The sequence below is a fragment of the Oncorhynchus tshawytscha genome, linkage group LG20 (genome assembly GCF_018296145.1).
Source record: "Oncorhynchus tshawytscha isolate Ot180627B linkage group LG20, Otsh_v2.0, whole genome shotgun sequence".
Classification (NCBI taxonomy): domain Eukaryota; kingdom Metazoa; phylum Chordata; class Actinopteri; order Salmoniformes; family Salmonidae; genus Oncorhynchus; species Oncorhynchus tshawytscha.
Window position 1 is genome coordinate 17,533,565 of NC_056448.1, and position 26,349 is coordinate 17,559,913.

At 43.9% G+C, this 26,349-nt stretch overlaps 1 protein-coding gene across 5 annotated transcripts in view; it reads right to left on the minus strand.

Moving 5' to 3' along the window:
- LOC112219368 (guanine nucleotide exchange factor VAV2) overlaps positions 1 to 26,349 on the minus strand; it is a 1,336,992-nt gene that overhangs the window by 1,255,524 nt on the left and 55,119 nt on the right. For all 5 annotated transcript variants that reach the window (XM_042302259.1, XM_042302257.1, XM_042302260.1 and 2 more), the window contains exon 2: positions 19,713 to 19,829. In XM_042302259.1, coding sequence (XP_042158193.1) covers positions 19,713 to 19,829 — 117 coding nt within the window. The remainder of the gene's footprint in view (positions 1 to 19,712; positions 19,830 to 26,349) is intronic.

The window sequence follows — 26,349 nt, forward strand, 5'->3', positions numbered from 1 at the left end:
CAAAATTCTTCAAGCTCTGTCAAATTGGTTGTTGATAATTGCTAGACAACCAATTTCAAGTCTTGCCATAGATGTTCAAGCAGATTTAAGTCAAAACTCAGCCACTAAGGAACATTCACTGACTTCTTGGTAGGCAACTCCCGTGTAGTTTTTTTTGTGTGTGTTTTAGGTTTTGTCCTGTTGAAAAGTAAATGAATCTCCCAATGTCTGGTGAAAAGCCGATTGAACCAGGATTTCATCTAGGATTTTGCCGGTGCTTAGCTCCATTCCATCTTTTTTTTATCCTAAAAAAACTCCCCAGTCCTTAACGATTATAATAATACCCATAACATTATGCAGCCACCACTATGCTTGAAAATATATAGAGTGGTACTCAGTAATGTGTTGTATTGGATTTACCCCAAACATAACACTTTTTATTCAGAAACAAAAAAATGCTTTGCCACATTTAGTGCCTTATTGCAAAGGCATTTGTGAGGCACTAGAAAACCTCCCTGGTCTTTGTGGTTGAATCTGTGTTTGAAATGAACTGCTCGACTGAGGGACCTTACAGATAATTGTATGTGTTGCGTATAGAGATGACGTAGTCATTCAAAAACACTATTACACAATTATTGCACACAGAGTCCATTCAACATATTATGTGACTTGTTAAGACATGTTTTACTGCTGAAGATATTTTCAGTTTATCACTTAAAAAAACTATTGAAAAACAATTTCACTTTGACATTATGGAGTATTGTGTGGAGGCCGGTGACAAAACAATCTCAATTTAATCCATTTTAAATTCAGGCTGTAACACAACAAAATGTGGAAAAAGTCCAGGGTTGTGAAGACACTGTATACTGAGCTTTAGTGAAAAGCCAGACTAGGAAGAGGTTCATTTTACAAGGGCAGAATAATCCCCTTATGACCTGCTGAGAGAAAGGTTGTTTTTTTGTTCTCCAGAAAGGGAGATCCATTATTATTATTTCACATACACAAGATATATACAGTGCAATGTATTGTTTTACAGGGTCAGACACAGTTTTTTACAGGGTGACCCTGGAGTAATTGGGGTTAAGTGCCTTGCTCAAAAGCACTTCAACAGGTTTTTCACCTTGTCGGCTCAGGGTATTCAAACCATTCAAACCATTTCTCTTACTGGCCCAACACTCCGACCACTAGGCTACCTGCCGCCCTAGATGAGGTGTAATGTTAATGTTGAGCAGTGACGTATGAGGCAGTGATGTCACAAATACACCACAGGTGGTTGTTTGTAAGTCACTGGTTGTTTGTAAGTCGCTATGTGTGTGTGTGTGTGTGTGTGTGTGTGTGTGTGTGTGTGTGTGTGTGTGTGTGTGTGTGTGTGTGTGTGTGTGTGTGTGTGTGTGTGTGTGTGTGTGTGTCTGCTTGCATGTATGAGAGGCATAGCGAGTCACGCCTGCTGTAGTGTAGCGAGTAGCGACCTGTGCAGTCCAGGCACCCTTGGAAGCAGCCGTGTGAGATCCAGTCTTTCAATGATTTTCCCTTTCTGGGAAATCAACCCACGGCAGGCTAAAAAAAGGAGAGCTGTTTAGAAGCTGTTAAAGCATCCCACAGAGGTCCCATAGTTCCTCCACTACAGAACAGAAACTGAGAAACCCCTTTTGAAATGAGTAAAACTAGAGCGGTATTGGAAGAGCTAAGCAGAAACACAGGAGTCAGGCTGCCAGCTGGTGCTAGCGGAGCTGAGAGTGCAGCAAGGCGAAGGCTTCACTTGGGGGACTCTCCAGGGCTGTGTTCCTTTATAAGTGTTGCCCACCAGCGCTTAGGGCCGTAATACACCATGTCTTTGTCTGAATGCATTTCTGTGTTTGTTTGGGGACTTTCAAGGCATTCTATATGTGTTTCTGTGCTTTAGGCTTGTTCTGAGTGAGAATTGGTCTTTCTTTTTATGACAGAAACAATACTATGGGACTCTGTATGTTTGTGTTGACGACCGTCTCCTATGGAACATGCAGCTTTTCTTCAACGAAGACAATAAAAAAATGTCACTAACTACATGCATCTGCTCTGACAATGAAGCAAATGTTGCGGCCACACAAAGACTAGCTGTTCGGCTCCGGCTGGAAACATGAAGTACCATGAGGCCTGCGAGTGCCAGCCAGCAGCCAGCAGCACACAGTGACCACTGTGTGGATAATATTCAGAAAACACTCTCTCTGTTAAGTTTGTGTAGGTGTGGGGAGCTGGAGAGGGTAGACTTGTTTTGCTTCCATTCCGGGTAGTTGGTTGTGCATAGTTTGGCATCACTAGGTGCATAGCTTAAAATCTCCACCGTCTGCAACTTTGTAATAATGTTTCTTTTTCTGGGAGGAAAACTGAAACCAAAAACAACTTGAACAATGAGCAATATTCTTCTCCCATAAACCCTTACTAAAAACACACACATGCACGTAGACACGCACACTCTGTTATCAGATGGGAGAGGTGAGAGGTTATTGATTGCTGTGAGTGAGAGTGACAGTCCCAGTGTACCTATAAAATCTTTCAACTGGAGGTCGACCGAGTATGATTTTTTGCCGATACCAATACCGATTATTGGAGGACCAAAAAAAAGACGATACCAATTAATCGGCCGATTGTTTTTAGATGTATTTGTAATAATGACAATTACAACAATACTGAATGAACACTTAAAAAAAAAACTTAATATAATACATAAATGAAATCAATTTAGTCTCAAAAAAATAATGAAACGTGTTCAATTTGGTTCATATAATGCAAAAACAAAGAAAGTAAAAGTGCAATATGTGCCATGTAAAAAAGCTGAAGTTTAAGTTCCTTGCTCAGAACATATGAAAGCTGGTGGTTCCTTTTAACATGAGTCTTCAATATTCCCAGTTAAGAAGTTTTAGGTTGTAGTTATTATAGGAATTATAGGACTACTTCTCTCTATACCATTTGTATTTCACATACCTTTGACTATTGGATTTTCTTATAGGCACTATAGTATTGCCAGCCTAATCTTGGGAGTTGATAGGCTTGAAGTCATAAACAGCGCTGTGCTTCAAGCATTGCGAAGAGCTGCTGGCAAACGCAGGAAATTATGTTTGAATGACTGCTTACAAGCCTGCTGCTGCCAACCACCGCTCAGTCAGACTGATCTATCAAATACAGTTGAAGTCGGAAGTTAACATAGACCTTAGCCAAATACATTTAAACTCAGGTTAATGCCCAAGATCTTTATGGGGTTCAAGGCAAACTTCCCTGAGGTTTATTTTTGTACCCAGATATGGCCCAGGCAGTGCTCCCCTTCTGGACAGTTTATGTTAGTCCAGACAGTACAGGGCTGGGCATTATTACTACCTGCTAGAGGACACCTGCAGGGTGAGAAATGAGGAGAGGTGAGGAGGCGGAGGAGGGCAACAGTTTAGCACACTGCATGAGGGCTCCAGCAACACCTGGCAGGCTATTCAACACTACACATAAAGAGAACACTAGCCTTTTACACACACTTTATCAGGCGTGTCCAATTACCTCAGGCTGTGTAGAACACCGCCCAGTGCAGTCAAAAACATAGTTTTTCTGTGTATTATATATATTTCCACATTACGAGGATGGAATAATACTGTAAAATAGTGAGAATATTAATAATAACCTTTTAGTGTAAGACATTCCAGCCTATTTTGGTGAGACAGAGTTTTGGCCTACCTGGTGACATCAAACGGCTCTGAATTAGTTAGTACAATAAGAAAGAGTTCCAAACCTCTCTGCCAATAACAGCTGGTTTTCCCCTCTTCACTCAGACCACTCCCAGACAGTCCTAGCAAAATTCTTGCTTAAGAAATTGCTCTTTGCTAAGAATCTATTTTTGTTTCTTTTTGACCATTTTCATTTAAAACAATCATTATGTTATATTTAAATAAAAACGGCTACATTGGACCTTCAACAGCAAACGCAAAATATAGCCTGGGCCAAATACAATAACTGTGACAGAAAGACTACGATGGGAAACAAATATAGCCTGGGCCAAATACAATAACTGTGACAGAAAGACTACGATGGGAAACAAATATAGCCTGGGCCAAATACAATAACTGTGACAGAAAGACTACGATGGGAAACAAATATAGCCTGGGCCAAATACAATAACTGTGACAGAAAGACTACGATGGGAAACAAATATAGCCTGGGCCAAATACAATAACTGTGACAGAAAGACTACGATGGGAAACAAATATAGAAAGAGGGAAATAGTCGACAAGAGAGAGTTTATTAGAGACAGAGGAGAGAGAGGGAGGAAGGAGGAGTATGACAGAGCGAAGCAGTTGGAAAGCATATTGAGCATTCACACCACACACTGCTAATCTTACAGGGAAAGGTGGAGGAGGAGGAGGATAGCAGGGAGGAGGAGGAAGAGAGAGGAGGAGGAGTGGTGGATTAAATGGAATCCCCAATGAGAAATAGGACAGAGTGGTGGAGTAGTCCACGCTACCTTTAGCCTAGTGCTGCTGGCCCTTGGTAACCCATCCCATCATGTATTAGGCTATAGTGCTGCTGGTCCTTGGTATCCCATCCCAGCATGTATTAGGCTATAGTGCTTCTGGTCCTTTGTATTCCATCCCAGCATGTATTAGGCTATAGTGCTGCTGGTCCTTTGTATTCCATCCCAGCATCAAATCAAATCAAATCAAATTTTATTTGTCACATACACATGGTTAGCAGATGTTAATGCGAGTGTAGCGAAATGCTTGTGCTTCTAGTTCCGACAATGCAGTAATAACGAGCAAGTAATCTAACTAACAATTCAAAAAAAAAAACTACTGTCATACACAGTGTAAGGGGATAAAGAATATGTACATAAGGATATATGAATGAGTGATGGTACAGAGCAGCATAGGCAAGATACAGTAGATGATATCGAGTACAGTATATACATATGAGATAAGTATGTAAACCAAGTGGCATAGTTAAAGTGGCAAGTGATACATGTATTACATAAGGATGCAGTCGATGATATAGAGTACAGTATCAACGTATGCATATGAGATGAACAATGTAGGGTAAGTAACATTATATAAGGTAGCATTGTTTAAAGTGGCTAGTGATATATTTACATCATTTCCCATCAATTCCCATGATTAAAGTGGCTGGAGTAGAGTCAGTGTCATTGACAGTGTGTTGGCAGTAGCCACTCAATGTTAGTGGTGGCTGTTTAACAGTCTGATGGCCTTGAGATAGAAGCTGTTTTTCAGTCTCTCGGTCCCAGCTTTGATGCACCTGTACTGACCTCGCCTTCTGGATGGCAGCGGGGTGAACAGGCAGTGGCTCGGGTGGTTGATGTCCTTGATGATCTTTATGACCTTCCTGTAGCATCGGGTGGTGTAGGTGTCCTGGAGGGCAGGTAGTTTGCCCCCGGTGATGCGTTGTGCAGACCTCACTACCCTCTGGAGAGCCTTACGGTTGAGGGCGGTGCAGTTGCCATACCAGGCGGTGATACAGCCCGCCAGGATGCTCTCGATTGTGCATCTGTAGATGTTTGTGAGTGCTTTTGGTGACAAGCCAAATTTCTTCAGCCTCCTGAGGTTGAAGAGGCGCTGCTGCGCCTTCCTCACGATGCTGTCTGTGTGAGTGGACCAATTCAGTTTGTCTGTGATGTGTATGCCGAGGAACTTAAAACTTGCTACCCTCTCCACTACTGTTCCATCGATGTGGATGGGGGGGTGTTCCCTCTGCTGTTTCCTGAAGTCCACAATCATCTCCTTAGTTTTGTTGACGTTGAGTGTGAGGTTATTTTCCTGACACCACACTCCGAGGGCCCTCACCTCCTCCCTGTAGGCCGTCTCGTCGTTGTTGGTGATCAAGCCTACCACTGTTGTGTCGTCCGCAAACTTGATGATTGAGTTGGAGCGTGCATGGCCACGCAGTCGTGGGTGAACAGGGAGTACAGGAGAGGGCTCAGAACGCACCCTTGTGGGGCCCCAGTGTTGAGGATCAGCGGGGAGGAGATGTTGTTGCCTACCCTCACCACCTGGGGGCGGCCCGTCAGGAAGTCCAGTACCCAGTTGCACAGGGCGGGGTCGAGACCCAGGGTCTCGAGCTTGATGACGAGCTTGGAGGGTACTATGGTGTTGAATGCCGAGCTGTAGTCGATGAACAGCATTCTCACATAGGTATTCCTCTTGTCCAGATGGGTTAGGGCAGTGTGCAGTGTGGTTGAGATTGCATCGTCTGTGGACCTATTTGGGCGGTAAGCAAATTGGAGTGGGTCAAGGGTGTCAGGTAGGGTGGAGGTGATATGGTCCTTGACTAGTCTCTCAAAGCACTTCATGATGACGGATGTGAGTGCTACGGGCGGTAGTCGTTTAGCTCAGTTACCTTAGCTTTCTTGGGAACAGGAACAATGGTGGCCCTCTTGAAGCATGTGGGAACAGCAGACTGGTATAGGGATTGATTGAATATGTCCGTAAACACACCGGCCAGCTGGTCTGCGCATGCTCTGAGGGCGCGGCTGGGGATGCCGTCTGGGCCTGCAGCCTTGCGAGGGTTAACACGTTTAAATGTCTTACTCACTTCGGCTGCAGTGAAGGAGAGACCGCATGTTTCCGTTGCAGGCCGTGTCAGTGGCACTGTATTGTCCTCAAAGCGGGCAAAAAGTTATTTAGTCTGCCTGGGAGCAAGACATCCTGGTCCGTGACTGGGCTGGGTTTCTTCCTGTAGTCCGTGATTGACTGTAGACCCTGCCACATACCTCTTGTGTCTGAGCCGTTGAATTGAGATTCTACTTTGTCTCTGTACTGGCGCTTAGCTTGTTTGATAGCCTTGCGGAGGAATAGCTGCACTGTTTGTATTCAGTCATGTTACCAGACACCTTGCCCTGATTAAAAGCAGTGGTTCGTGCCTTCAGTTTCACACGAATGCTGCCATCAATCCACGGTTTCTGGTTAGGGAATGTTTTAATCGTTGCTATGGGAACGACATCTTCAACGCACGTTCTAATGAACTCGCACACCGTATCAGCGTATTCGTCAATGTTGTTGTCTGACGCAATACGAAACATCTCCCAGTCCACGTGATGGAAGCAGTCTTGGAGTGTGGAGTCAGCTTGGTCGGACCAGCGTTGGACAGACCTCAGCGTGGGAGCTTCTTGTTTTAGTTTCTGTCTGTAGGCAGGGATCAACAAAATGGAGTCGTGGTCAGCTTTTCCGAAGGGGGCGGGGCAGGGCCTGATATGCGTCGCGGAAGTTAGAGTAACAATGATCCAGGGTCTTTCCACCCCTGGTTGCGCAATCGATATGCTGATAAAATTTAGGGAGTCTTGTTTTCAGATTAGCCTTGCATGTATTAGGCTATAGTGCTGCTGGTCCTTGGTATCCCATCCCAGCATGTATTAGGCTATAGTGCTGCTGGCCCTTGGTAACCCATCCCAGCATGTATTAGGCTATAGTGCTGCTGGCCCTTGGTATCCCATCCCAGCATGCAGGCTATAGTGCTGCTGGTCCTTGGAATCAAATCCCAGCATGTATTAGGCTATAGTGCTGCTGGTCCTTTGTATCCCATCCCAGCATGTATTAGGCTATAGTGCTGCTGGTCCTTGGTATCCCATCCCAGCATGTATTAGGCTATAGTGCTTCTGGTCCTTTGTATTCCATCCCAGCATGTATTAGGCTATAGTGCTGCTGGTCCTTGGTATCCCATCCCAACATGTATTAGGCTATAGTGCTGCTGGCCCTTGGTAACCCATCCCAGCATGTATTAGGCTATAGTGCTGCTGGTCCTTGGTATCCCATCCCAGCATGTATTAGGCTATAGTGCTGCTGGTCCTTGGTATCCCATCCCAGCATGTATTAGGCTATATATAGTGCTGCTGGTCCTTGGTATTCCATCCCAGCATGTATTAGGCTATAGTGCTGCTGGTCCTTGGTATCCCATCCCAGCATGTATTAGGCTATAGTGCTGCTGGTCCTTGGTATTCCATTCCAGCATGTATTAGGCTATAGTGCTGCTGGTCCTTGGTATCCCATCCCAGCATGCAGGCTATAGTGCTGCTGGCCCTTGGTATCCCATCCCAGCATGCATTAGGCTATAGTGCTGCTGGTCCTTGGTATCCCATCCCAGCATGTATTAGGCTATAGTGCTGCTGGCCCTTGGTATCCCATCCCAGCATGCATTAGGCTATAGTGCTGCTGGTCCTTGGTATCCCATCCCAGCATGTATTAGGCTATAGTGCTGCTGGTCCTTGGTATTCCATCCCAGCATGCAGGCTATAGTGCTGCTGGTCCTTGGTATCCCATCCCAGCATGTATTAGGCTTTAGTGCTGCTGGTCCTTGGTATTCCATCCCAGCATGTATTAGGCTATAGTGCTGCTGGCCCTTGGTATTCCATCCCAGCATGTATTAGGCTATAGTGCTGCTGGTCCTTGGTATTCCATCCCAGCATGTATTATGCTATAGTGCTGCTGGTCCTTGGTATCCCATCCCAGCATGTATTAGGATACTGCTCTCGATAATACATGCATTTTAATTAACATTTTACAGCTCTTTGATTGCAGATATCAGACAGCATTAGATTCAACAGTCTCAATCTTCATGACATTAGATCTACTAGTCCCTGTCTTTGTATTTTTATGACTGTGGGCTGCTCTGAAACACTGTTTCTGACTGTCTGACTGTCTCCTTCCTTGAAGCTCTAATGATCATTAACGAGTATAACCATATAAAAAGGTTAAAGAGTGAGTGGTCAACAAAAATGATTACTTTCCTTTCAAATCAGATGCAATATTTTTGGAAAACACAACCATAACAATTTCTGATTAAAAATAGCATTTCCAGTGATTTTCCCATACAATACTAGGCCAACATCTTGACCTGATGTGAACAGCTGTAGTTGTTTCTTTGTGTGTGATTGCGGTTTTGGGGATTTAGGGATTACAGCTGTAAGGCTTTGGTCACAAAGCCATGTGTGCTCCACTCTGCCCCTCACATCAGCATTGCCAGCGTTACAGTCACCTTGTCCCATTCACCTGACTTGACCAATCACTGCTCTAGACTCCAGCAGCGTTCTCTGCTTACTGGCCGATAATGCTTTCAATAACAACCCTGAGAGGGCATAGAGCCAATGGGTGCGCAATCGTAAAGAAAGTAAAGGATTTTCACCTAGTGTGACACTTGTCCTTAGTTGACTCTTGCGACAGACGGTTGAGGAAAGTGGATTAACCATGATCCATCATCTGTAATACTATTTTGTAATGAGCCTAAGCTGCCTCGATGGTTTACTTTCTGTCTACAAATTCTTTCCAAATGCACTTATACCAGTGTAGTAATCATGCAATTAATAAAGTAACAGCAGTTCTTGTCCATTATGACCAATAGTGTGCATCTGCAGGAACGCCCCCCTCGAGCATCCCATTGGTTCCTGCTGAACGCCCCCACCTCGAGCATCCCATTGGTTCCTGCTGAACGCCCCCACCTCGAGCATCCCATTGGTTCCTGCTGAACGCCCCCACCTCGAGCATCCCATTGGTTCCTGCTGAACGCCCCCACCTCGAGCATGACATCTTCAAAAGGGAAATAAAAGTATTATCCTGTAGACAGTGTCCTTCACTCCCGTCTGCCGAACACCTTGCCGTCACCGTCATTAACATTGCCGACAGGCGGGGGTGAAGGACACTGTCTACAGGTTGCCCTCGCCTCCCGCTAGTACAGCAGTGTGCTAACTAGCTAGTTAGCTTGCTAGTTAGTGACACCTTGTGCTAGCTTGTTAGTTAAAGGAAAACTCCACCCAAAAACAATATTTCTGTATTTGTTTCATGCATCATATGATGCGAAATGCATCATACAGGGATGATTTCTGTATTTTGAAAGTGACATCTTGAAAGCGTGATTGCTGACAAGAAAAACCTTTTGGGACTATGTCGACAATGGATTAACGAAACAAATACCAAAAGATTTTGGGTGGAATTTTCCTTTAAGCTTTGATGCTGGTGGAGTTTATCACTCCATTCAAGAGCATATGAAAAAGAATCCCTCCGTGATGAAAAATGAAAGAGGACAGGTACCCTATTTGATGCTTTTTCCCTTTTTCATGTGGTTGATTCCTGGGAGTGTACCTGTCCATCATAGCGGTGCCTGTGGGGCCGTTAAGAGAGGGACGGAGCGAGGGAAGGGAAATAATGAGAGCACACGCTGCCAGCGTGGAATTCACAAACGCTTCTCCCTGTGGGGGCCCATCCTCCCCGACGCCCCTTCTTTACTCCCACTGCGCTCCACAACCACAGCCACACACAACCACAGGCAGGGAAGGAAGGATACAGCTTCTGCTGTCCGCCAGGTCGGCCAACAAATCACAGCCCAGAGACAGAGTCTGGTACACCTCTGCCGCCTCTGGGCAGACAGCACTGCAGAATGGTGTGCTGAGAATCCTCAAAGAGCCGGGTGGAGCCGGGGCCAGGGACCATTTCCATTGTGTCTGTTACTAAATTCAGAGTAAACATTCACAGTGACAAAACAAAAGGAAGGCAATTATTTCCACAATAGGAATTTGACTGTACGATTCTTTGAGAACTATAAAACAATTTCATACAGCACATCAGGGGTTTATCTGCTCTGGGCCCGAATGAAATGGCTGTGGCTGTTGAATGCTGTCAGAATGAGAACCGTGTTGAAAAACAGAGAGCTGATTATAAGGAAAGTGAGTCTCTGCTGATTTAAAGATATTACTGCTACCGTTTTCTGAGTTTCTGAGAAACACAGTTCTAAAGTGGGTTGATATAGGCTACGATAGGTTCACTGCATGTGTAAATACAGACAGACACATTGGAATCATGGCACAGGTGGTCTCAGTTGACAGCTGGATGAAATCCACGAGACTGAATTCATTTCAGATAAAGATATCTGGACATCTGCTTGCCAGAAGCCAGCTTCACTATGCGTCCATTTGTCAGGGACATTGACAAAGGTAAATGTCAGAAATTTTTCACATACCATATTTCCTTTGTGTTCTGAACAGCCAGCAGAGTGACAATAGAAACACATACTGAACTGACCACATTCTGAATCAATTCCAAGATAGCATCACTGGCCCTGAGCAGTACCAACACAGTCCCAGACAACAGCCATCGCCCGGCCACCACCTGTTTCCGAGGAATGGCGGTAACGAGACGATGACTAATGAGGCCATGGGATGAGAGGGAGGTGGGGTCCTGGGGGGAAGGGGGGGTTCCTAAAGGGGGAGGGAACTTGCCATCTATAATTCATAGCAGGAAAATTATCATCAGGAGTGTGCCTTCAGGAATGAATAATAGATCTTGGCAGCTTTATGTAAAAACATGCAGTGGGTGTTCTGTCTCCTGATAGACGGGAGACGGACGAGAGGACAGGGACAGAAGACACACGGGGACACTAAGAGGGAACAAGGACAGGAACACAGAGGAGTCAGCTGAGAAGAGGACAGGGGTGTTAAACTGTCTGAGGAGAGGTGTCTGGACATGAAGAGGGATGGAGAGGTTGACCCAATATGTGACCCCGATTGACCCCCATGCCTCTGTGTGTTACTCTCCCCAGCCTGACACTCTGTGTGTTACTCTCCCCAGCCTGAGTCCTTCTAACCTGACCTGCTTATTCAGGCAAACAGGATATGCAATACCGTAAATTGCAAGCAAATAAAGTGAAGCATCTTTTTAAATGCAGGCTGCAGCTTCTGTAAAAAGAAATGGAAAAACGACTTAGACGTCAGTTTTCCCTTTATAGCTACATTCCCTCACTTCTGGCCTCCCATAATCTCCTGAATAGATGTGTGCAGCCTTGGGACAGGACCAGAGGCATGTGGTTGGTCAGTGAAAGGCAGAGCAGGGAAAGAGCCGAGGGCGAGGTTGGAATCTACCTCAGCAGACTGCAGGCATGCTCCACACACAGCTCAGCAGACGGCTCAGTCTCACTGTTCAGGGTGGTGATGCTGAGAAACAGGATTATTTTCAGCACCATGGTGCAGGAAGCGGTAAGGAAACAAGGGGAGCAGAGGTCAGTGTGCAGAGGCTTCAGAGGCTCCAGAGAAGCAGGGAGAGCAATCAGCCACTGCACTGCCTCAGAATGGTAATCACATCACACCGACACTGTCTCAGAGGCTACACAATGGCTACAGCTCGTGGCTAAGTCTTATCACAACACACTTAGGGCTGGGCAGTGAACCATAAAAAACGATATACCATATTCATTTTTACATTAAATAATTCAGTAATGAGTTGAAAAAGGTATAGCAATCCTCTGTTTTTATTGACAGTAAGAAACTGCTAACAGCTGAGTGGCTGCTTGCTAGCACAACAAGTCAACAACTTCTGCAGGGAAAGCTCGCCAAACAGAGCACCCCTGAGATCGTCTGACTACCTAGTGGTGAAAGAATTAACTGCAATTGAAGCAGAAAATGCACAGTGAAACAGGATCATTATTATTCTGTCAAGGAAAAGTGTTTTGGGGAACGAAATAGAGGCATACTAAGACAAATGAAATGTCTTGATAACAAATTAGTGCAGGAAATTAACAAATTGATTAAAATAGTGGAAGTGAATGCTGGAATTGAACAATTAACTACGCAAATTGAAACCATTTGTCGAGTACCAGCATTAGAGGCTATAAGAGGATTTTGATCCCTATGCAATGTTCTAAATAAGACTACTAATTGATAAATTAGTGCAGGAAATTAAGAAATTCACTCAAATGGAAGTGGAAGTGAATGCTGGAATTGAACAAATAACTAAGCGAAGTGAAACCCTTTCAAGTCAAAATCAAATCAAATAAATTGCATTTGTCACATGCTCCGTGAAATGCTTACTTATAAAGCCCTTAACCAACAATGCACTTTTAAGAAAAATAAGTGTTAAGAAGAGGAGGACTGGCCACCCCACATAGCCTGGTTCCTCTCTAGGTTTCTTCCTAGGTTTTGGCCTTTCTAGGGAGTTTTTCCTAGCCACCGTGCTTCTACACCTGCATTGCTTGCTGTTTGGGGTTTTAGGCTGGGTTTCTGTACAGCACTTTGAGATATCAGCTGATGTACGAAGGGCTATATAAATAAATTTGATTTGATTTGATTTGATTAAGAAAGTATTTACCAAAATAACCTGTTGTAAAACATTATTTTTTTTTATTAAATAAAGAAGAAGAAGATAAAAAAGACATATATATAGAATTTAGGACCAACAAATAAAATAATGTTAGCGAGACTATATACAGGGGGTACTGGTACAGAGTCAATGTGTGGGGACACAGGTTAATCGAGGTAATTGAGGTCATACGTACATGTAGATAGAGGTAAAGTGACTGTGCATGGATAATAAACAGAGAGCAGTAGCTGGGTAAAAAAAAGGGGAAGGGGGACAATGCAAATATTCTGGGTAGACATTTGATTAGCTGTTCAGGACTCTTATGGCTTGGGGGTAAGAGGCTCTTAAGAAGCCTTTTGGACCTAGACTGGGCACTCCAGTACCGCTTGCCATGCGGTAGCACAGAGAACAGTCTATGACTAGGGTGGATGGAGTCTTTGGCAATCTTCCTCTGACACCGCCTGGTATAGAGCTCCTGGATGGCAGGAAGCTTGGCCCCAGTGATGTACTGGGCCGTACACACTATCCTCTGTAGTGCCTTGCGGTCGGAGGCTGAGCAGTTGCCATACCAGGCGGTGATGCAACCAGTCAGTATGCTCTCGATGGTGCAGCTGTAGAACTTTTTGAGGAACTGAGGACCCATGCCAAATCTTTTCAGTCTCCTGAGGGGGAATAGGCATTGTGACTAGTTGTTTATGCCAGTTGTTTATGCCACAAATAAAAAGGTATTATATTTTAAAAGTTAGGTTCTAGGTCAAGGGATCGGAAAGGAGGCAGAATACGTGTTAAAGCTTTCCTGAATAACTGGGCTGGGAGCATAAGCCTGTGTGGCTACGACTATATAGGATGACTTGGGAGAATAATGATCTGCAACAGACAGTACACTTGTATCAGAAGTAAAAATACTGTTCCTTTCTATAATGTATAATCTGTCGAGAGTAGACATACAACTGATCCAAATGAAATGAGTGGAATGAAACAATCAAATAACAGGGCTTTTGCACCATTATTCAAATTACATTTACACTGCAGTTTAAAGAGTAGAATTTTACTCAATGGTACTCACTTGAAAATAATAAGGCAATTATTCATTGGATTGTGGTGTTGTAGGCTAGTCTAGGTAGGATCATTTTATTGTCCCTAAACAAGATCAATAGGGGAGATTTTTGAACTGCCTGTCTTCACCTGTTCTTTGATGCACCTGGTCTCTCAGCTGCCTGTCAGCTATTCCTCTATCTTGTGGATTTATGTGTGTGGTGTGATTGCTAGTTAACTTATTGCAGATCTGGACAAACGATCCTACTACCACTATTGTCACTATGGATAGAGGGCAGGATATACAGTTAAACTGGTAGACTATATTGACTTGTGGTATAGTTAGTGCGTGGAAAAGTGTAGTGCATAAGGGAAGTACAGAAAACACCTTGATAGAGGAGGAGCATTCAAGCAAATTGGGCAATATTGAATACAAATCAGGGAAAAAAATGCACTACCCACCCCTGTGCCCAATAAAAAGACACACAACCCTCCTTAAAACAAATAATTAAGCTAGACAATCCTTCCCCATTTTGGACCAGCGCCCCCCACCCCAGAAAATGTCAAACTGTCCCTCAGAGCCTACTAAAGAGGATGTTGATTCCTATGCCATGCTCTACATAGGACTACACTGTCAGTTTTGTCCTCCTATTAATTGTGGGTTGATGTTTGATTGAACAGTATAAAGCAATCAGAATGGAGAAAGCTAATTAAAACTACTTGCCATCCTACCCTCTTAGGAAGTTATTTAGCTGTCCCCATAGGAGCACCCTTTTAAGGTTCCAGGTAGAACCCGTTTAGGTTCTAGATAGTATTTGTTTCTAAGAGTGTAGGGTCATGCACTACCCATAAAGTATATCTAGAACTTTTATTATTCAGAAACATCAAATACCGTAAAAATATATATATATATACTGTCATATGTTATTTTGGTCATATCCCCGAGCCCTAAACATACTAAGAGAAAAAAGAGGGAGGGTGAGACTGGAGAATGATGAGAGAAAGAGGGGGAGAGAGGGTAAAAGGCAAAGAGATAAATGTGAGGGAAGAGAGAGAGAAATGGAAGCTGAAAGAGTGCAGTTTTCTCAAATTAATTGGGAAAGACAGGTGTCTGATGGTTGCAGAGTCTCCCCCCCACCCTCTACTTCCTATCTCTCCATAATTTCCCCTCCACCCCCTTCCTCATTCTTCACCGAGGCAATCATTTAGCCAATGTCATCCTGTCCTACCTGACAGCATTCTCTCTCCTCACTGCTGACATGACAACCAAAGGACACATTTACACAGCCTTTCTCTTGAGAGACAGTCCTTGGATGTCTGAATGTTGCCTACTTCCAAACAAAGTCTCTTGATTGTTACTTAAAACCAGTGGCGACCCATCATTCAGGTCTGTTTTGAGCCCCACAATTATTATATATATTTTTTTGGGGGGGGGGCTTGCCATTTTGCATATTATTTTGGCATTCATATGTGTCACTTATATGGTTTGCAACCAATGTAAAAAAAAATATATAGAATTGAGTTAATAAAGCTGCATACAAACAATGTCTCTTTTTTGATTTCTTGAGTAAGGCAGCTCCAAAATGCTAGTGTTTCAGCCTAGCTCAATGCTTTCTGTGGTGGTGGGGCAAGCAAGCAGAAAATATGGAGCATTGCGCCGTGATTGGCTCAGTGTTCTGTCACTCATTAGGACATTACATCACAGTTAAGGTTAGACCACGAAAATTCTAGCCCCTTAGGTTTTACATTTTTTTTAACCTTTATTTAACTAGGCAAGTCAGTTAAGAACAAATTATTATTTACAATCATGGCCTACCGGGGAACAGTGGGTTAACTGCCTTGTTCAGGGGCAGAACGACAGATTTTTACCTTGTCAGCACAGGATTCGATACAGCAACCTTTTGGTTACTGGGTCAACGCTCTGACCATTAGGCTACCTGCCGACTCAATGACGCCATCATGATTCGACCTTGTTTTTTTCCATGATTCGAAAATGAGTTCCCAGTTGTCTTGAAAGCACCATAAATCCATAGAATGCCAGACTTTGATGACAAAATTTGCCCACAAAGGACTGCCATGTCACCTTCCTGTTCAAGTGAGCACAGCACAACAAGGTGAGTCCAAAAATGTATTGTACGCTGCTGCAAAATGATGTAATATGCCAGGGAGATATGTATACTGCAGCTAAGAAAGTAATACTAAGTGTATGTTGTATAGTAAGCTGTTAGTAGCCCATGTGCCTCACCCTAATAATTTGGTATATTTACCCCTCTTCATTTTGCCTACTGTTCTGACTTGGTGGTGCACATGTAGCCTATAACCTGTTTCAGAGAAATGTAATCATTGAATGTTGTAAGAGCTTTCATTGCCTGCTTATATGCCGCCTTTATTTATCCTACGGTTCTGACTTGGTGTACAGGGAGAACACTGTAAGAACGGCCCATGTTCTGAATTCTGTCGCTATACATTTCAAAAGTTCTAAACAAATATTTATATTGACTAAAGTTACATCAGTCCTAGCTCGCTCATTAATGGCTTAATTAAAATTATGGATTGCCTCTTGTCATCCCTTTATGCCATAGTTTGTACATCTCAATTGTCAGTAGAAACCACATTTCTTTAAGCAAGTCAGCCATATCAGCTTTGTTTTTTTAAAGGCGGTAAATGAGGCTGAATTAACAGTTTCGCTGCCAGACAAGGCTCCGCTGATAGCCAGGTGTAGCAGTGGTAAAGTGTTGGGACTGCTGTTAGGACTCTGCTGTTGGGACAGCTTTATGGGCACCATTTGTCACCGTTATAGTGTAATTAATGTATTATTTAGTGTTGTGTTGTGTAGTGGCTTTGCTGGCATGCATCCCACATTTATAAGTGTTTTGCCCCACCGAGATTGACATGCTAAAATCGCCATTGCTCAAAACAATGGCAATTTTGATGTAGAGCGGGATGCAGCTGAAAGAGAGTGCAGTCATGTGCAACTGAGTTTGACTGTAAATTGTTCCCTTGTCCTTCACGTTACTTTAGTAAAATGATTGTTACTTCATCTCTGGGCTTCTTCTCATTGCACAGGCTGTCAGCCAATGTTGCACACAAATGCACACAGCCATTGCAAAACGCCATTTACCTTGATGCCACAATATCAATTCAATGAATTACAGTCTGAAAGCTTAGCTTGTCCATGAATCAGTTACAATTCAAAGTCAGTTTTGTGTAGAAATAATATAAACTGTTTTCGCTGTCTGCATTTTAAAGAACAATGCTTGGCCTAATGAAGATGACAGTGCAGGATGTCAGAACTTCCATCTCTCATCATCGGCCACAAGTCACAGACAGACCGGAAATCCCCCAATACTGATAAACGGTTAACAGGTGCAGCCTAATTATGCCCACCATCTCAACAGCCAAACAAACTGATTGCCATGTTCATTTAAATGACAGCCATGTTTCTCTGGGAAGCTAATTAAAAGGTAGAAAATCAAGGCTGTTGGGAGGTAGTGGAGGGAACGTTTAGACCCAAGCGTTCCCCCGGGTCTACTGTAATAAGCTGTTTTCATCGCTAATGATGTCATAATGAATATCTAATGAAGGGGGGGGGGTTCTGTTCATCTGTGTGGAACAAGAGCTTCTATCCCGGGTGGTAATCGGTGATGGTGGTGAGAAAAGGAGAAGGGAGTTGGGGTGCAGGAGGAGGGTAGTGTGGGAGAGTGTGTGGAGGAGAGAGGGGCAATGGAGAAGGTTTGAGGCTGTTTCAACGACCCAGAACAAGATCACTGAGAGGGGGGTGGGAGGAGGTTCTGAGGGTGCAATTGCTATGCCTGCAGCACTGTGGGACTGTTAGCCCCATCTCCCTCTGTCTCCCAATCATATGACCCGGGATAGGCCATCATTAGAGAGAGAGAGATGGATTGGAAGGGTGGAAAGGTGAACTCTGTTGCCCCTGGCAGCGAGCCAGTGCAAACATACAGTATGAGAGGATGAGGAGAAGAAGAAGCTGATTCAAGCCCCCTGATCCCCAACCCCTCTCACCCATACCCTGTGTTAAATATCATAAAACACTTTCAAGAAGAAAATCCATGTCGTAAGTATAAAAAAAGTTAACAAAGGAGTAGGAAGAAAAAAGTTCAAGAGGCTGTCTAACCAGCCTTTCTACAAGAAGACAAATACCCTCCTTTATCTTTGCTTAATAGGGAACACACGCACGCGCACCCACACATTTAAATGTAAGCCACATTACAGGGGATATGTTCACATCAATATATTATAATGTGATGCTTTCCCTTAATGGAAAATCAATGCGAAGACAAGCCTGCCACCTCTGAGACCATGAAAAACGCAATTTCCAAATTGACATGTGGAGGGTGTGTGGGATTGATTCTGACTGGGGCCCAATTTTAATATAATTTACTGTGAGCTCATTGACTCCCAGACATCTACAAAATGTCAAACTCTTCCGGCCTCCATGTTCATACATCTGTCAGATAGGAATTTTCATGGGGTTAAATGCCAAAACAGTCCATGTCAACTGAGCCTGGAGGGCATGGCCAGAGGATCTGATGACACTCACAGTGAAGATTAAAGTATGTCCTATAACTAATTAAATCCTGTTCCCAATCAGACATTTATCCACACCTCAAACTTCAGCTCCGGAAGGCCATTTACACCATCAACAAACACCCCTGATCTGACTCATTCCACCTAGAGACAACAGTGGAAAAAAATAGTACAAACTAATCCTAGCATCACAGCATACTGTACACTGGCACTAGATATATACAGTTTCCTATGACATCACTCTGTATATGTGCAATGCTTTAGTAACCCACTAGCCTGGTGAGACCTCAACCATCCCCCATGGTTCACAGTAAACAGGATTAGCTGTAAAGAGAGAGATCCAGTTACATGTTCCCTGGATCTAACACGGACACCTCCAGGGCACCCAGGGCAAGTGAAGAGAACAGGAGGGTTTAACTGCAAGCTGAGGCCCACACCCAGACAGAGCAGAAGGGATACTGTAATACCCCAGTGCTTATATCCTGTCCCTAACCCCCACCCCTCACAGTAATACCTGGAAATGAGTCAGCCTCCTGCTGCTGAGCCACACACACACACACACACACACACACACAGGCGCACACGCACACGCACACGCACACAGCTTCCAGAAAAAAACATGTACCCTCTCACACACTGGCATAAAACAAAGATGTACATATTCACCCAACCACACTCACTGACACATGCACAAAGTGCTGACCCTGAAGTGACACCGTATGCTCTGAAAACTGAAATGCACAATACCCTGCTGCAACAGCAGTCAGATCTGACTGTGAGCTGTAAAAACATTACTATTACATTTCACCCAAAACATCCCATATTCTAATCAAATCTGTGCTGAGCTTATCATTCCAACAATACTGGCTCTCCATAACCAGGCATATTATATTTTCTGAGAAGCAGGAGCAACAGTTTTACCCTGATATATCACATTGGGGAAAAAATATCCTATCTCCGAGTAAGACATTGGGCAGGGCAGAACACTCAACACTTCAATAGCCACACACACGGTCTTGTCATGAGGGCCCAAACCGCAATGACCTCCCATCCAAAATCAATATCACTCACCTTGCCGAAGTCCCTGACATCAAACAGGTCGAACGGGTCAAAGAGTTCACTGTTCCGCAGGCCAAACTTGTCGTGGCACACCTTGAGGAATGTCCGGATGTTCTTCAGACACAGAAACTGGAAGAGAGAGAAAGGAAACGCCACAATGTCAGAAACAGTGTGGAGATCTGTGACGATGCGCACTTGTGAGTTCCCATCAGTTTGGACATTACACTGCATTGCTTTCTAGCCCTTCAAGTGTAATAATTGTTTATGTTGCTAACATTGAGTGGCGGAAAAAGTACCCAATTGTCATACTTACGTAAATGTAAAGTCACCAAGTAAAATCCTACTTGAGTAAAAGTTTTAAAGTAATTGGTTTTAAATATACTTAAGTATCAAAAGTAAAATTTCTTTAGGAATGTAGTGAAGTAAAAGTATAAAAGTAGTCAAAAATATAAATAGTAAAGTAAAGTACAGATACCCCCAAAAATGATTTAAGTAGTACTTTAAAGTATTTTTACACAACTGCTAACCTTTTCAAGCACATTCCTATCGCTAAACATGTCCCACTGTTTTTTAAACAAAAGATAAAACACGAGTAGAAATGCTAACAATGTTTATTAGAGTTTAAAGTTACATTGTACAGTATCGCCAACCTATACCCACCACCACGGCTTGTTTGTGGATAGATGTTTTGGGAGAGCGCCTCCCTGGTCCCATGGACATAGTTCAGTAATGAGAAGGTTCTATGTTGAGGAGTATTTTCCTAATAGTGTTCTTCATCTGTTAAATGATGTATGTGCTGAGATGTTGCAGTAATGGCCATTGAAATGATACCTAATGAACAATATTGATTATAGAGTGACGTGAATTTTAAATTGACAAAAGTCAAAGGGGGAAAAAACTGTTGTACTGAAATGAGGGACTTCTGTGAACATCGGAATTATTTCTAGCTCAATCTGACTCCTAGTTATTAAACAGGATTGGTTAACAAGCAAATTTTTACAATTTATTTTACCTTTATTTAACTAGGCAAGTCAGTTAAGAACAAATTTTCAATGACGGCCTAGGAACAGTGGGTTCAGGGATGGGCAACAGGCATGGCCATAGGACCGATTTCCAATTTAAAAAGAAACAATTATTTTAAGATCTCAGTCAGGGTTTGACTGCGTGTATGGATGTGGGTACGCAGACTCGCCAGCCACTGAGGCCCCTCATGATGAGTCCAGATTTGTTGTGGCCCCGATTAAATCTTTGAGCCTGAAACAAGTCCGTGACTCCTTTCAGCTGCTATGGAATGCGTGTTGATACCGGGATGTACGTTGCATTTGGATTTTTTTGGGGGGGTGGCACCTGCTGTGTTTTCACCTTAGTAGCATTTTTAAGTGAATTGGCCTATGTGTTTTAGATATGATATGATCCGTTATTGTCCATTGTCATGGATATTCATCCTGTGTGTCCAGACCTCAGAGACCTTCTGACTCATTCACATTCATGCAGCACATCCCTACAGAGATAGTCACCGCACTGAGCCCTATAAGAGAGCCACACCAGCCAGCGACGAGAAATGTGATGCTGCCGTAGCATTTGCAGTTCACCAACTAAGGTTATCATGTCTGCTGATCTTCAAAAGGAGAGGAAAAAAAGTGTATTCTTTTGCCAGGGATAAAATGTAACATTTGCAAGAGGTGGTTGGAGTGGGTGGCTCCAGATAGAGATCATAGAAGTGACTATGTGGAGGACATTCTAATGCATGTAGCCTATTGTACATAACAGAGATGAGGGGGGGCGGGGGAATTATGATCTGTTCAGTGGAAAACACACACACACACACAGACCAGCTCTGAACACTAAACACGGTCAGCTCCTCAAGCTGCTGCTGGCCTGTTACCCACATATCCATAACTAGTCTTGTCTTTTTTTCTGTGTGAAATAGTTCATTTAGCACATCTCTTGTATCTCAAACAGCAATGTGTGTGTGTGTGTGTGTGTGTGTGTGTGTGTGTGTGTGTGTGTGTGTGTGTGTGTGTGTGTGTGTGTGTGTGTGTGTGTGTGTGTGTGTGTGTGTGTGTGTGTGTGTGTGTGTGTGTGTATGTGTGTGTGTATGTGTGTGTGTGTGTGTGTGTGTGTGTGTGTGTGTGTGTGTGTGTGTGTGTGTGTGTGTGTGTGTGTGTGTGTGTGTGTGTGTGTGTGTGTGTGTATGTGTGTGTGTGTATGTGTGTGTGTGTGTGTGTGTTCTACTGAAGTGACATCTCCGACTTGGACTTCTGACTTCTAATAGAGCAAACAACAGCCAACAACCGGCGTTAACAAGACAGAAGACTTGTTGGTTTGGGGCGGAGAAGAGAAACAGGAAGATGAGGATGACAAGGTTGAACAGCAAAAAGAAGCAGGAAGCAAAACGCTGTCATCTCCTGACAGCCCCTCGGGGGAGGAGGGGGGCTTGCCCAACCCCACCCCATCACACAGAGAATAATGCATTACCACAACGCTGTGGAGGTACCGTAACCCTGGAGGGCACTGCATCCCCACTACTTCAGATATGATGGGATGCAAATTAGAGCTCATAAACCCGAACTCTCTGAAATGAAAGGGATGGAAAAGGGGAGTGAGGAGGGGGAGAAGGCGATGAGGGTTGTTTTGGCAAAACTGAGGTGCTTTGGTGTCAGGGAAAAGAGAAAACGATGAGGGGGAAAGCCGGGAAAGAACAAGCCCCGTGGGGGAGAGGAGGAGAAGGGTTGTTGTGTCTGAGGATGATGAAAAAAGAACAAGTGTGGAGCAACTGAGCAAGCTAGGGGGAAAAGAGGGGAATACAGTCTGCGGAGAGACGGGGAGTGGAGAGATGAAGAGATGGATTCACGCAGACTGAGACAGCCGACATGAGTCAGTGACTGGATCAGACAGTCAGTCACAGGATTAGTTTAGTCAGTGGGAGAGAGTGAAGGCTGTCTAGGAGAGAGTCAAGCAGACAAACACAGTCATTTAAAACACAAAGACAGCGGCTGGTGCTGTGTGGTGCTGTGTCTACAGGAGTGAATCACTCCACACACCTCTGCAAAGTGAGAACAGAATTGAACAGAACACTGCAGGGGGGAAAGAGAGAGAGAGCAGCTTCTGTGGTTGCCATGGCGCTGTAAGGCAGCCTAAACAGAGAGCTCTGTCACCGTGTCTCCTGACCCCTCCTGTCTCAGCCTCCAGTATTTATGCTGCAGTAGTTTATGTGTCGGGGGGATAGGGTCAGTTTGTTATATCTGGAGTACTTCTCCTGTCCTATTCGGTGTCCTGTGTGAATCTAAGTGTGCGTTCTCTAATTCTCTCCTTCTCTCTTTCTTTCTCTCTCTCGGAGTACCTGAGCCCTAGGACCATGCCCCAGGACTACCTGACATGATGACTCCTTGCTGTCCCCAGTCCACCTGACCGTGCTGCTGCTCCAGTTTCAACTGTTCTGCCTTATTATTATTCGACCATGCTGGTCATTTATGAACATTTGAACATCTTGGCCATGTTCTGTTATAATCTCCACCCGGCACAGCCAGAAGAGGACTGGCCACCCCACATAGCCTGGTTCCTCTCTAGGTTTCTTCCTAGGTTTTGGCCTTTCTAGGGAGTTTTTCCTAGCCACCGTGCTTCTACACCTGCATTGCTTGCTGTTTGGGGTTTTAGGCTGGGTTTCTGTACAGCACTTTGAGATATCAGCTGATGTACGAAGGGCTATATAAATACATTTGATTTGATTTGATTTGTACATTTGTTACGTATTTTAGTTCAAGTTTAGATTATGTTTTTTAAATCAGCTTTTTTTGTTTTTGATTAGTCATTGGGTTGTTGATTGGATATATCTGGTTGTTTTTACCCACAGAGTTGCAGGACCGATGACAGGTTGGCTGGCTAGCTAGCTGGCTAATGTACAATGTTTGCATTTAAAAGATGCATCTCAGCAACGGATGCTTTTTGATCAATGAGACCTGACTGCATTGTGGAAATGGAGAGAGCTCGTACTGAACATGACTACAGTCTGGACTGATGTGTGGTGGGCTTTTCTTGCGCTGTAGCAGCAGCAGAGGCATCACCCAAGTGAGGCTACACATTAGTTGTGGATGAGTACAAAGTCCAGGCTACGGAGAGGCGGAGCTGAGGACAACATCAGGACCACCTGGCATCACCATCATCTGGAATCACCTGGCATCACCATCCTCTAACTCAGTTAAGGAACCTGAGATTGCTGATCTAGTGAGGGAGGCCTGCTCTAGGGCCTAGGCTATGACAACATCGCCATGTCCTTTGTTTTGTTGTGTGTTCTATGTATAACCCACGTATGCCTAGTAGGTTAGGTCTACTGTGTAGCCTTCGACTACTATGTTTATGTTTGTTCATATTTAACCATTTATTTAAGACGACCACTTTTGTGTATCATCCTGAATGATTTTAAATGCATTATCCACCTGCATGGTTGTACCGTGTTAGATTTATTTGACAATTTCAATCTATCTATAGCCCACGCAACCCTTTGCTGTCCTCCACAGCAGCCCACATAAAAGAGGCTGCACTGCTTCTGACGGTGAGGTGCTACAGGGAGAGAGGTGTGTGTGTTTCTTTGTGTGTGTGTGTGTGTGTGTGTGTGTGTGTGTGTGTGTGTGTGTGTGTGTGTGTGTGTGTGTGTGTGTGTGTGTGTGGATCCGTGAAACCTACAGTTGAACACCTCAAGTATTTGTAATACTGTGCTAGATACTACAGTATATTGACTGTTTTGTGCTACGAGAACACACACATGGAAGTCCATGCTCTGTCTTTCATCCTCTCACCAGCCCTGCCCTTAGGCTTACAAACACCCTTCTCTCTGGGGATAGGTAGTCAGCCACACCCTTTGATTGGTGGTGTGTGTGAACAGACACCCAGGGGGCCTGGAGGACATCAGGGGGCCACGGACCCCCCTCCCCACTGTTATCCCTGATGGCAGGCAGACTTCCGGGTCGCACAGATGTTAAAGCCAGTCAAGAGAAAGGCCCTGCTCAGGCTAATTGGGGAGGCAGACGCTCCATGAATAATACATGGAGGCACTATGCAAGTATTAATCTGATAGCATTACCCCTAAAGCCCCATATAAGGACACGGAGCACCCATGTTATTAGATCAAGCCCCAACACACAACACACAAAGCCTTTCAAATTTGCACAGGTTTACAGGTTTTTAGAAAGGTTAATCTCCATTACAAAGGATGATAATTCATTGGAAAAGCCAGACTCCAGAGGGAGAGGTGCACTAGGTTTTCAGAATGGTTGAGATAATTGAGGCAAGTCCACCTTCACCTTTGCTCCCACTGTATATTAAGATGTAACCACACAAGCTAATTGCCTTTAGGGGCAGTTCTGAGATAAGAGGAATACTTAACTAGGGAAGTGTACCAGGGTTGGGAAGGTTACTTTCTAAATGTAATCCGTTACAGTTACTAGTTACCTGTCCAAAATTGTAATCAGTAACGTAACTTTTGGAAAACCCAAACTCAGTAAAGTATTCAGATTACTTTACGTTACTTAAGAATCATTGGAAGAAGACAAAAAGGACCCATCAATCGCATTTGGTGTGTCATCATAGTGGTCTCTGACTCGCTCAGGTGGAACAAACTTAACTGAATTGAATGTCATTGAGAAAAGAGAAAGGTGTCATATTGTTTTCACAAACATCCTTTCTGAATTTAAAATTAATCCAAGAAGTTATTATCTAGTTTTTTAAAAAGTATCTGTAATCTGGTTACAATATTTTTGCTAGTAACGTAATTGACTACTGTTAAACATTTTTTAAATAATTACATGTAATCAGTTACTCCCCAACCCTTGAGTGTATAGTGCAACTAACATGTATTTCTCCCTCTCTCTCTATGTGTCTCTCCGTCTCTCTCTCTCTCTCGCTCTCTATCTATGTGTCTCTCCCTCTCTCTCTCTCTCTCTATGTGTCTCTCCGTCTCTCTCTCTCTCTCTCTCTCTCTATCTATGTGTCTCTCCCACTCTCTCTCTCTCTCGCTCTCTATCTATGTGTCTCTCCCTCTCTCTCTCTCTCTCGCTCTCTCTCTTTCTGTCAATTAAATTCAAGGGCTTTACTGGCATGGGAACCATATATTAACATAAACAACAAAAGTGAAATAAACAATAAAAATGAACAGTAAACATTACATTCACAGAAGTTTCAAAAGAATAAAGACATTTCAAATGTCTCTCTCTCGGTCTCTCTTTCACACAAACACACAGGTCAATCTGCTGAAAATAGAAAACCAGTGAACTTCAGTCAACTGAAAGGAAGTCCTCTTAAGGGGAAAAAAAGCTGTGTGATAAATGTGAAGTAGATTGGGGGAAAGAGAGAGAAAATAACTGTCATGAAGGTACTCTGCCCGCTGAAGCAGAACTATCCTCAGCTGGGAACAAAGGATGTGCTCTCATCGATAATGGAGAGAATAGAGACGAGCTATTCCTTCAAGTTCATGGTACTACTGTCTCTCTCACAGTACCAGGCAGAGCTCGCCACAGCTAGATCCAATCAGCTGCAAAATAGATGTGCCTCAACATGTGGGCTACACAGCTTCAATCCCCAATCCACGTGACGTCATCTATGCCATTGTCAATCAACAGGTGGACCTTTGAGTAAACCCTGGTGGGTGTCATCA